This window comes from Lissotriton vulgaris, chromosome 5 (genome assembly GCF_964263255.1).
Source record: "Lissotriton vulgaris chromosome 5, aLisVul1.2, whole genome shotgun sequence".
NCBI lineage: Eukaryota > Metazoa > Chordata > Amphibia > Caudata > Salamandridae > Lissotriton > Lissotriton vulgaris.
This window is the reverse complement of record NC_141693.1, coordinates 1,376,126,541-1,376,139,653: the sequence shown is the minus strand read 5'-3', so window position 1 is coordinate 1,376,139,653 and position 13,113 is coordinate 1,376,126,541. Positions and strand designations below refer to the sequence as shown.

Below are 13,113 nucleotides of genomic sequence, written 5' to 3'. Positions count from 1 at the left end.
ATGCAGTGGTGGTGCTGAGTGGTGCTATGGTGGTGCTGTGGTGGTGCTGAGTGATGCTGAGTGATGCTGTGGTGGTGCTGAGTGGTGCTGTGGTGGTTCTGAGTGATGCTGTGGTGGTTCTGACTGATAATGTGGTGGTGCTGAGTGACTGTACTCACTGTCACTCTGCACGCACTGTCACTCTGCACGCACTGTCACTCTGCACGCACTGTCACTCTGCACGCACTGTCACTCTGCACGCACTGTCACTCTGCACGCACTGTCACTCTGCACGCACTCTGCACTCACTGTCACTCTGCACTCACTGTCACTCTGCACTCACTGTCACTCTGCACTCACTGTCACTCTGCACGCACTCTGCACTCACTGTCACTCTGCACTCACTGTCACTCTGCACTCACTGTCACTCTGCACTCACTGTCACTCTGCACTCACTCTGCACTCACTGTCACTCTGCACTCACTCTGCACTCACTGTCACTCTGCACTCACTCTGCACTCACTGTCACTCTGCACTCACTGTCACTCTGCACTCACTGTCACTCTGCACTCACTGTCACTCTGCACTCACTGTCACTCTGCACGCACTGTCACTCTGCACGCACTCTGCACTCACTGTCACTCTGCACTCACTGTCACTCTGCACTCACTGTCACTCTGCACTCACTGTCACTCTGCACTCACTGTCACTCTGCACTCACTCTGCACTCACTGTCACTCTGCACTCACTCTGCACTCACTGTCACTCTGCACTCACTGTCACTCTGCACTCACTGTCACTCTGCACTCACTGTCACTCTGCACTCACTGTCACTCTGCACTCACTGTCACTCTGCACGCACTCTGCACTCACTGTCACTCTGCACTCACTGTCACTCTGCACTCACTCTGCACTCACTGTCACTCTGCACTCACTGTCACTCTGCACTCACTGTCACTCTGCACTCACTGTCACTCTGCACGCACTCTGCACTCACTGTCACTCTGCACTCACTGTCACTCTGCACTCACTGTCACTCTGCACTCACTGTCACTCTGCACTCACTGTCACTCTGCACTCACTGTCACTCTGCACGCACTCTGCACTCACTGTCACTCTGCACTCACTGTCACTCTGCACTCACTGTCACTCTGCACGCACTCTGCACTCACTGTCACTCTGCACTCACTGTCACTCTGCACTCACTGTCACTCTGCACTCACTGTCACTCTGCACTCACTGTCACTCTGCACTCACTGTCACTCCGCACTCACTGTCACTTCGCACTCACTGTCACTCCGCACTCACTGTCACTCTGCACTCACTGTCACTCCGCACTCACTGTCACTCCGCACTCACTGTCACTCCGCACTCACTGTCACTCTGCACTCACTGTCACTCCGCACTCACTGTCACTCCGCACTCACTGTCACTCTGCACTCACTGTCACTCTGCACGCACTCTGCACTCACTGTTTCTGCACGCACTCTGCACTCACTGTCACTCTGCACTCACTGTCACTCTGCACTCACTCTGCACTCACTGTCACTCTGCACTCACTGTCACTCTGCACGCACTCTGCACTCACTGTCACTCTGCACTCACTGTCACTCTGCACTCACTGTCACTCTGCACTCACTGTCACTCTGCACTCACTGTCACTCTGCACTCACTGTCACTCTGCACGCACTCTGCACTCACTGTTTCTGCACGCACTCTGCACTCACTGTCACTCCGCACTCACTGTCACTCTGCACTCACTGTCACTCTGCACTCACTGTCACTCTGCACTCACTGTCACTCTGCACTCACTGTCACTCTGCACTCACTCTGCACTCACTGTCACTCTGCACGCACTCTGCACTCACTGTCACTCTGCACTCACTGTCACTTTGCACTCACTGTCACTCTGCACTCACTGTCACTCTGCACTCACTGTCACTCTGCACTCACTGTCACTCTGCACGCACTCTGCACTCACTGTCACTCTGCACTCACTGTCACTCTGCACTCACTGTCACTCTGCACTCACTGTCACTCTGCACTCACTGTCACTCTGCACTCACTGTCACTCTGCACTCACTGTCACTCCGCACTCACTGTCACTTCGCACTCACTGTCACTCCGTGTGTGTGTGTTTGGGTGTCTACATAGAGCCTCTGAACCCCGGCACCAATGCTCCTGCTGCGCTAATGGAGGCTACGGCTCTGGTCGGTGCATCTGATTAACGAAGGAACTGAGATTAGAGAAGGTTTAAACCTAGTTCATGGCTCTGGGCCCACGGCAATGGAGTACTGTAATGTTGCTGCAGCACCTGGCCTCGCGCTTGTTACATTAGGGACAAGCGTACGTTTTCCGGTCCAAGGTGCTTGAATGTGCAGAAATGGAAGCGAGTGACAACGAACTTCTGCTGCATGTCTAGCTGCCACAATCTGATCCGAGGATGCATGTCCATTTTTCTGTACTACACCGGACACTCAACACTCCTCACTGGAAAGCACAGGGAGCACATTTCCTTAAATAATGTAAGAGCAGAAAGGTATTCCATCATCAAACCTGCACCATTAAAGGCCCTTCCATGATGTTAGCGTTTCTGACTCCCCTAGCTCCGATACCCCTGTGTCACATCCTGTTCGGTGACACACTAGCTCCTCCGAGAAGAACAGATTTTCCGGGAAGTATTAAGGAATATCTGGTTCTAGACAAGAAAATATACAAAGGTACCATGTGCAGCAGACAGCCGCCTTGTGCCCTACAGCACATTACACTCTATGACGCAATGCAAAATGGAGGGGGCCCACAGGCAGAATTTGAAGAGGGCCCCTGAGTCTCCCGTATCTCACAGACAAATCTTGGCCTTCAGTGTGGGCTCACTGGAGGATTTGCAGTCACTCTGCACCAGAATTACGGCAGGGTGTACTTTATGCCCTTTTTACATTAACATAGTCCCTCATATTCAAAACTCCCTCTCCGCCATTCTTCATGTCTCTACATGAAGGAAATGATGTCTGGTGAATGTTGGAGCTGTTCAACAGGGCCTCAAATCACAGCAGCGCGTATATTGTAAAAGCGGTGCCAATTCTGGAGGATTGCATGCAATACGTGTCCCCTCTTTTTGTTGAACACGGTCCTCTGCCTACCTCCTTTAATCCCACTTGTAAAAGAAATATGTGCTGTTAACAGTGAAAACGAAAGCCGGTTGTGACAGTGACTGTAAGTGCTCAGAGAAAACCTGCATTGCAGCATCAGTGTTCTGATGCACCGAGTCCTCTCAGCACCTCAGCCGTCCCCGCTGCTCCAGCCGGATCGTGTTGTTAGAAAGATGAGCTCCGGAGCTCATCCCTTGAAAGGCCTTGCCTGATAATGCGCAGGTAACACCTAGCGTTACTGAAATCCGGAAGTGAGTTTGATCGCAACACAAGGCAATCCGCAAGTCCTTTGGAGAGGCAGTAGTGGCTGGCCACTGAAGCACACATAGAGAGAGGACATTTCTGCTCTTGCCCGCATCCAGAGATAGATGCACACGTATGCATGCACACCTCCGCGCCAGTCAGACGTGCGTACATTCACAACTACAGGTGCAACGTCATATACACACATTAACACACACACGGGCCACCTGTGAGGGAATTAAACTGTGTCAATGTCCTGAAGAATAGGCTCAGGGAGCAACTCTAACGTGTGTTATATAATGAGTTGCGAACTTACAATACAAACCAAATGGGCACCAGGGGCATAGTACAGGCCCCTTCAAGCGGGGGAGGGGGCACGGTTGAGGGAGGCAGGGGGCTCTACTCGAAACTAAATTAAGCGAGATCACGTCCCTCGCCTCACACCCCCACCACCTCCTTGCGAGCCGCTTACCTTGTGCATTCCCTCTGCTGGTCAGCACCGCGATGACTTTACCGGCGCACGAAAGATTCTTAAGACACTTTTTGTCTGTCTGTTTGCCATGAACATTCCGTGTCTTCTACCAGGAAGTCAGGCAGGCCGGGCGGGACAACCGGAAGTAGGAGGGCGGGAGCCTACCCCGCCTCCCACGGAAGAGCCGCGATTGTTTGGCGCACCGGAGCAGGCAGGAGCCTACCCTGCGCCCCGGTGCCGAAGAAGGGAAGAAGAGTCTTGCTGCCGGTGGGAGCCGCTGCACTGAGGATGCCGGTGAGTGGGGCGTCGCCTTGTTGGGGGGGGGCGGGGGGCATCTGTGTGCGCGCGCGCGGCGGCGGACTGTGTATGTGTGTGAGCGTGCATGTGTGTGTGTATGTGTATGTGTCCTGGAGTCTGTGTGTATGCGTGTGTGTGAGGGGGGGGGGTTGCCTGTCTGGGTGCCTGCGTGTCTGTGTAAGTGTAAATGCGTGTGCGTGTGTGTGGAGCCGAGAGGAGAGGGGCTGGTGTGTGTGGAGGGGTCTCTGTGTATGCGTGTAGGTGACGGGGGTGTGCCTGTGTATGCGTGTGTATGTGCGCATGCGTGAGTGCTGTGTATGCGTGTGGCTGTGATGTGCGCATGCGTGAATGTTGACGCGCGTGCACGCAGCTCAATCCACGCTCGTCACAGTTTTGTGTCCCTCATTCCCCCGTGTCAGCCGACTATAAGTCTCCGCCCTGGACGCATCCTTCGGATGCGAATTCCAGGGCGAGACCTAAAAAGAAATCAGGTGCCATTAACATAATGTGCATTTGTAAAGCACATGTTCTTCCCATGGGGGTATTTGACACTGAAAAGTAGATTGTTGTCGTTTCCCCTACTCAGTAGTACTCATTTTATGAATCTGAGGTCAGCATTTACACCAGTGACCTTGTGCCATCACAGATACTATAGAATGGGTACATTAATCCACAGAGCCACGAGACCAAGCAGACTACAGCTCAAGAGCTGGCCTTGTTTTCTATCCTTAAATTGTTTATCAACTGTATGTTTGAGTGCATGTTAATCACAATATATTTTTTTTAGGAACCTGAGCAATAACCGGATATCCACTCTCGAAGCAGGCTGTTTTGATAACTTATCCAGCTCAATAGTAGTGGTGAAACTGAACAGAAACCGGATAGCCAAGATAGAGCCTAAAATTTTCAGATTGCCCCTCCTTCAACATCTGTAAGTAATTCGATTAAAGTAACAATATGCTTTTGGTTTTATTAATGATTGTCTATTTTTTGAGAGAGCCTATCTCCATTTGTCGCTGCCCATTGGAAAAGTGGGATAAGCATACTCTAGGGGCAGTGGCATCGGCAAAGGCATCAGTGTAGAGAGGGACTTGGGACAAAGTTTTGACCTTTAGTTTGGAATTACAATGGTATTTACAGTTTGGATAGTAGCCATAAAATAACTTGGAGCTTGACCATTCCTTACCATTGGTTAGCTTCCACGTCTCTCTTGCTTATTATTCGCCATCACCGTCTTTTTCCTCTTGAGGCTTCAGTGTTTGTCCTTGCCACGGAGCATGGACTTAGTACAACTTCCTGTTTGCGGCCAATACCCTTCAACTGGCCACACACTTGAACAGGTACTTAAAAAAAATATATTTTGCCAGACACTTTATAATGGCACCCTACAGTCTGTTTCCCTTGCCCCTCCCTCGTGTCCCACACCCTCCTCACGCGGTCCATTATTGCTTTAAGAGACTAGAAAGGGGTGGCTAGAGACTAGGATCGAGAGATATGTACACGATCCGTTCACCTTTGACAGATCCCCATCTTCCTCAACAGCCAGTTGCCTGTGCCTGTGCTGCACCCTGTGGGGGTCTTGACCGCTGCCCTTTAACAAATGTCCCCGCACCCTCACTCTATATACCTGCCTCCCTTTCTCCCTAGTTTCTTGAGCCTGCCCTCCCTTTGACTCCTCTGGCCCTCCTGTTGCGCCATGGGTCAACATGTCCTCTTTCATCCCACTGCCTCCTCACTACCATGCCTTCTGTTGCCCCATCCCCATGTCATCTATGCCCCCACCTTCTGTGCTGCTTCTTGTTCCTCTGCCTCGCTCTCTCTCTTGTATCGAATTTGCCCCCTCCTCCTGCAGCTCATCTCCCTCTACCCCCTACTGCCCTGTGCGCAGTTGGAAAGCAGGTTGTCTAGTCCGAGAGAAAGCAGAGCATTTAAATTGAAATCGCACCTCTGGCACCAGACTCCTAGGGCCATATGTATGAACACATTTTCCCATAGAGACAGAATGGGTAAAACCCTTTGATACATCTGGCCCCTAGTCTCTAGGCGCAGTGCTGTTCAAATGTTACCAAGCAGTGACTGACCACAGGTCAATCAGTATTTTTGTGACCAGCTCATTTTCTGCCTACCATAAAGTAGTACATATTAATTGGGGAGCAGGGGAACATTTTGCATGCACAAACCCAACCCAGGCCACACAATCCTGGGGGGCCTGGCCAGAAACTTTGTAGCATGATGCATGGTTTAGTGACATTTACAACTCTTTTGCTTTTTTCCTTGTGATTTATCATATGGAACCAGAACCATTGTGCTTCCATTCTTTGTTGCAGTCCATTTTTAGATTTTGGTAGCTAATATAAACATAATTTTTAAAGGACAGTCCTCTTACTGTTTGCTTTTTTTAATTTATTTCAGAGAACTTAAACGGAACAAGATTAAAATGATTGAAAGTCTAACCTTTCAAGGACTTGAGTCTTTAAAATCTTTAAAAATGCAGCGCAATGGCCTAAGCGATCTCATGGATGGGGCTTTCTTTGGCCTGGATAATATGGAACAGTTGTAAGTGCATTGATTTCTCATTGGATAAAGCAGATTGTAAATCAGAGCGCTGCAAACTATGAAAATTTTGCATTTTGATAATTCTAGATGGTTCCTTTTACCATGCAGATCTATAGCTAGTCTCATTCCAGTCACAACACACATCACTATGCCTTGTTACCATAACCGCTGCCCATGAAGACCCACGTTTCTAAAAAGTGCTGGGGTGCTGTCCTAGTTGAAAGCATGTGCCTGCACAGGGAAACATGTCTGACAAGACCGCTTTGAAATTTCTCACTTGCCTTAGTAGGTGCCTGAATAAGTACATGACAAATATTCTACAAGTATTGAAATATGCTGGATTTCCCCCCTTTTCTCTTTGATCTATATTAATTTACTAGTAATGACTAAACACACCAGACAACCCTTGTTCACTGCGATTTCCCTTTTCAAGCTGGTGCTCATGTTATCGGATAAACCCATAGGTCTGTTTTTTTCTTACTGCACCTTTGAATGTGACCAGTAGAAGGGACTTTGCCTTCTACATTTTTTACTTGCATTTTCATGTGCCTTTTGGTATTATGTTCAGTATAAAGTCACAGGGTTGTACACAGCATGATATTCATTTTTAGGTCTCGCCTATTCCATCCCGTAGGAGTGATAGGCGAGATTTATAGTAAGGCTTCCGAAAAGTCTACCCAACTGCGGATCACGTACAGTTCATTTGAGCCAGGCGCTCGCATTTCGCCAGCCAGCCTCGGCATCAGACTTCAAAGGAACCCGCTTCCCCCCCATCCGACTTCAAAGGAATGCGCTCCCCCGCCACAGAAATGCCGAGAGCTTCAAATGCACAACAATTGTCGTGCTTTCACTTGCTCCATTTCTCCTCCCACCCAGCATGTCTGTCTTGCTGCCCCCACCCCACACCTCTCCCCACTGTCACCGCTGGTTTAACAAGTAATGTATTTCGTGCTTCATGCAAATTTGTGTTCTCTTATGTTTTTTTACACTGATTCGAAACAAAGCACAAACCGGTAACGGTGCTTTGTTTGCCATTCCTCTAGCCACTTTTACCGCCATACTCTGTCAAATATCCTTACAGTGTCAAGTAAAGGCTGCAGTTCGTGCTGGGCTAAGAATGCGTGGCACGTCATTGTGCACGCCTCGCGAGGGAGATGGAGCGCGCAGCGCCACTGAGCTTCAGATGATTCAGGTTGTGGAGCAGGGAGCCCTGACAACTGGATGTGCCACCAAGACCTATTCCTGGCACTTCCTCTCATTAAAGACAGGTTCCGTATAAGTAGAATCCTTATAACTATTTTTTCCTCTCTAGGGAAAGGCAAGGGGTCCAAGTTGCTTACAGTCTGTTATGCAATGAGAGTAGGCAATATACGCAGTTTGCCCAGCGAGAGCTGCACATTAAACTAACAAGAGTCAACTGACATTTTGGGGTACTGTTATCACTTGCAATGACAATGCGACTTTCAGTCACACCCAAAGCAGACTGGCACAAGAGTACAATCCGGGTTAGTCGATGTATTGTGGCTGAATTGTCGAGTGTGGAGCTGCACCAAACCAGTGACCTCTTGCTGCCACCAAGAGCCCTCCAGTCACTATGAAGCGTTGCTGCTCGTGTAGTTTAACTACGCAGAGGCTCACTGCCAGTTCCAACCTGCCTAAACTGGACTACTAGATGTGATGTGCACACACGTCACACCCAGACGTTTCTTCCATTCGCCAGGTGAGCCACTCCTGGCAAAATTTCTGTAGAGTGGAAGACGCAGCATGTCTACTTTTCAGCTCGGAAAGGGAGAACGGTGATTTATTGTCATATTATTTGACATTCTTGCCTGTGAAACTCGCCATGGTGAGGGAACGCAGCATCTGGGAACACTTCATTCTGCTGCATGAATATTTAACATGTGCAATATTATGTCACTCAATAGTGGGGCACAGTCTCCTATGCTCCGATAAATCGTACAGATGGGGGCCCAACATGTTGTTTGTCAGCCTCGAATCTACAGCAATAGGTACCTTGTGCCTCGGTATTTCACCTTGGAAGAAGCTGGAGAGCAGTGATGCCCTCTCAGGCCTCTCCTACTAAACTTGCTCTTCCTATCCTGTGCTCTGAGCTGCTCACATAGAGCAGGGCAGCAGGCCATACACGACCCCTGTTTTTGGTTTATAGAAAATGTCTGCTTTATGACTAGGCTTTAGGTCTGTAGTCTTGCCAGGAACCTGTCTGTTCCTTTGCATTAGACCCACCGGCCAATTTTTTGCTTTAACAAAAGTCAAGGTCTCAATCTTTTTTTCTGTGGACCTTAAAAATAAGTCTCACAGCCACAAAGCATTTTACGGGAGAAACAAATAAACAATCATTTCTGGGTAAAAAGATTACTAATCAAATTACGCTCAGAAAATTAAAATCATACAAAAAATGCATGTTAACATTCACTGGAAAAACATTGCTTTTTTTAACATTAGAAAATTTTCCACAAACGAGAACGGGTAATTTCTTTGGTAAATAAAAAGTGTAGGAGTGTAAATATTAATGTGCAATTATACTCCTGAACAGTTTAAGAAATCGCTTACAGACTGATTTAGATAGAACATTAGCTAGAGTTTTGTAGCAAGAGAACAAGTTTCAAAAGCTTAACATTTTGTTATTTCTGGTAAGTTGACTGTCCGAATGGTCGACTCCCATCTGATCTGGTGTTAATGTTTATAGTAGAATACAATGAATCTTGTTTTGTTTACTTGTACCATCACAGAAACCGAATATGAAGGGAGAAGAGATTCTCCAGTAAACCCCTTTGTTTGTGTAACAACCGACAATGAAGATCTTGGGTCTGGTGACGACCTTTGTCTGACAAATAGTTCCACTGATAATTCCGCTTTCGATTCGGTCCTACATTTAATATGCCAACCACAATATGGCTGTTTTAAACCTTATTTCACCACAATTTTTTTTTGTGTTCTCTTTACGCTTTCAGAAGAAGAATCACTCGTCTTGTAAATGCTATAGAAATGGTGATTGGCCACATGCAGTGATCACCGAAAACAATTCTAAACAGCTGTCAGTGACTCATAACACTTTTTTGTGCCCCCTATAGCAAGAGATTTTTGCCAGAAATTGACAGAAATGATCTCCAAAGAAATGCAAATTCCCTTTGCCATTTTGTTGGGTACTAGTAACATTTATTTATAGTACTTAGACACTGCAAAACCGAAGAAGGAAAGGTTCTATAAAACACGTTGTAGCAAGTTATTCAATGGGAGTCTGCAGGGACAACACCACAGAGCATAGTTGGAACAGGCCACCCACTCACTCTATCTGTCTGTCTATCTATCACACTCACTCTATCTATCTGTCTATCGCCCTAACTCTATCCCTCTCACTCTATCTGTCTATCGCCCTCACTCTGTCTATCGCCCTCACTCTGTCTATCGCCCTCACTCTGTCTATCGCCCTCACTCTGTCTATCGCCCTCACTCTGTCTATCGCCCTCACTCTGTCTATCGCCCTCATTCTGTCTATCGCCCTCACTCTGTCTATCGCCCTCACTCTGTCTATCGCCCTCACTCTGTCTATCCCCCTCACTCTGTCTATCTCTCTATCAATTAATCGATCGCCCTTCCTCGATCTATCTATCGAATCACCACAGCATCACTCCGGGGCACCACAACATCACTATGCACTACCACAGCATCACTGAACGCCACAGCATCAGTCTGTGCAACCATTCAACAACAACTGGCTCAAATATGTTCTCTCAATGTTTCAATCTGTATTACGAATGTCACAAAACAATGTTAATATTTAATTTCTGTTCTTGGATTTTCATCACAATAAAATACACTGAACATAATCTTCACAAAAGTTTAAGCTATTGCCATTATAAATTACAACAACTTTTATTTAAGTATGAATTATTAAAAAAAATTCGAAGCCATTGTTATTTGTAATATAATAATCCACATTTGTAAAGCGCACAATCACCCGTAAGGGTCTCTGGGCGCTGGGGGCCGTCGGGAAGATTAAGCAAGCTATTGCCCAGAGTCACATGGTGCTGGGCTAATCTGCCGCCGGCCCTGGGGATCGAACCGCGATCCCCAGATTCTGGAGTCAGTCACCCTGGCCGCGGCGCCACACCTCTCCCTCTATCAATACATCTAAGTCACGTAAATACAACACATTGCATTACAAATGCTATAGGTATCACAGTTGCGAAAGTTAAAACTGTTGGCATTGTAAATGACAAAGCTATTAATGTTGCTATTTTCAAAACCAACACATAAATAAAAAATGTGTCAGTTACAATACCAATAGCTCAAACTTTCCTAATGCTAGACCTATTGCATTGCAAATGCTTGTTTGGGTTTAATCACTTCAAAGTGGTTCCCATTAAAGGTCCATGAGTAAACCAATCTAAGAACACTGTGTGTGTGTGTGTGTGTATATGTATATATATCTATATATATATATATATATATATATATATATATATATATATATATATATATATATATATATATATATATATATATACGCTAACACTCTCAAAGCACACCCCACACGACAGCACTCTCCAAGAGAAGAACGGACACTTGCAATCCGGTAATATATGCAGCAGTGTTTTTTTATTTTGCTTAATGAATCAGGAGTGTCGCGATATATATATGTGTGTGCGCGCGTGTATGTATATGTGTGTGTGTATATTTGTGTGTGTATATGTCTGTGTGTATGTATGTGTGTGTATGTATATGTGTGTGTGTATGTATATATATATATATATATATATATATATATGTGTGTGTGTGTGTGTATATACCTGATGACACGCTGCTCCTGAGGCGGAAAGCCGGGAGAGCGCTCCTTTTTTAAAAATTGTTTACCTGTGTGATATTGTGCTTTTAATTCAAACTCTACTCACCCTAAGCCTCTGTTATTCAGAAGCGGACCCTCCGCTGACCACAAACCGGCGCGCAAAACGCTTGCCAGCGCCTCGGCCGATTGATAGGCCACGCCCCCCTTGGAGGCCACGCCCACCGCATAAAAGAGACGCTGATCACTAGCGTCTCCACCTGATAACACGCTGCTCCTGAGGCGGAAAGCCGGGAGAGCGCTCCTTTTTTTTAAATTGTTTACCTGTGTGATATTGTGCTTTTAATTCAAACTCTACTCACCCTAAGCCTCTGTTATTCAGAAGCGGACCCTCCGCTGACCACAAACCGGCGCGCAAAACGCTTGCCAGCGCCTCGGCTGATTGATAGGCCACGCCCCCTTGGAGGCCACGCCCACCGCCCATCTACTCACTATCCCATAAGTATGTGCCTCCCCAGGAAGCGCAGTGGACGAGCGCCGCGGGCGCGCCAAAGGCGCGCCTAAGGAAAGCCCGTCTGCGCCCGTCCGCGACCGACCGAGACCAGAGGCCATACACTCTGCTTCTTGCATTCAATATTCCCACTCGCAACTCACCGCTCATCAAGGCAAGTGGACTCTACCTGCCGCTATCTTAGCCCGTATCTCTAATCTTGGACTACAAACTTCACATGATTCAGTCCATACCAACATCTTGTCCACGCCCCTAAAGACCAGTTCCTCTAATCCGTTCCCAGACGCCCTCCCCCCCACAGCAATATCTGCTATGTACTTAAACACAAGATCGGCAGTAAAACACCAACTCGATCTTTTCACCCTACTGGAATCCCATAAACCTGACTTATTATTTCTTACCGAGACCTGGTTCTCGGACAGTTCTCTTCCCTCCCTGCTGGCGATACTCCCCCCGACCTATTATGCCATTCGAGCCGACCGCTCCTCGGCAGGCCTGGTGGAGGGGTCGCCCTTATCGCCCGTAAGGAATTCACTTTCCACCATCTAGTCTCCCCCTCCATGGGAATCTCAGACTGTTTAGTGGTTCGATCGCTTTCCTTTACTCCCCCTCTTACTTGTGTCCTTGTGTACCGACCCCCGTCCTCCCCTCAAACGTTTCTCCCCTGTTTTCAAGACCTAATGGCGACTTTGGTTGTTAACCACTCCTCCATCATTGGTCTGGGAGATTTTAACTTCTGGCCCTCCGACCCCGCGGAATGCGCCACGTCCAAGGAATTCTCAGACTCTCTTCAGTCGCTCAACTTTACATCAGTCGTCAATGCTCCCACACACAGGTTGGGACACATCCTGGACCAAATCTGGCAACGTGATTGCCCGGTCAGTTCTCTCTCTATTTCCCCATGTCCGTGGTCGGATCACTCACTGATCACCTTCTCCCTATCCCCCGTTCCACCACCCAAGCCTGCTCCTGCGAGGAATGTTTGGGCGCGCTCATGGAATCGTGTTGATATCGAAGCCCTATCGACCCTCCTCTCTTCTTCCAGCCCCGATCTGACCGCGCTGCCCTCCTCTGGTCAGGTAGACGCTATTACCAATTGGCT

The 13,113-nt window shown here is 47.8% G+C and overlaps 1 protein-coding gene across 1 annotated transcript in view; it reads left to right on the top strand.

Moving 5' to 3' along the window:
• LRIG2 (leucine rich repeats and immunoglobulin like domains 2) overlaps positions 1 to 13,113 on the top strand; it is a 384,256-nt gene that overhangs the window by 103,450 nt on the left and 267,693 nt on the right. The window contains exons 5-6 of the mRNA XM_086923328.1: positions 4,928 to 5,071; positions 6,553 to 6,696. Of these exons, the coding sequence (XP_086779454.1) occupies positions 4,928 to 5,071; positions 6,553 to 6,696 (288 nt within the window). The remainder of the gene's footprint in view (positions 1 to 4,927; positions 5,072 to 6,552; positions 6,697 to 13,113) is intronic.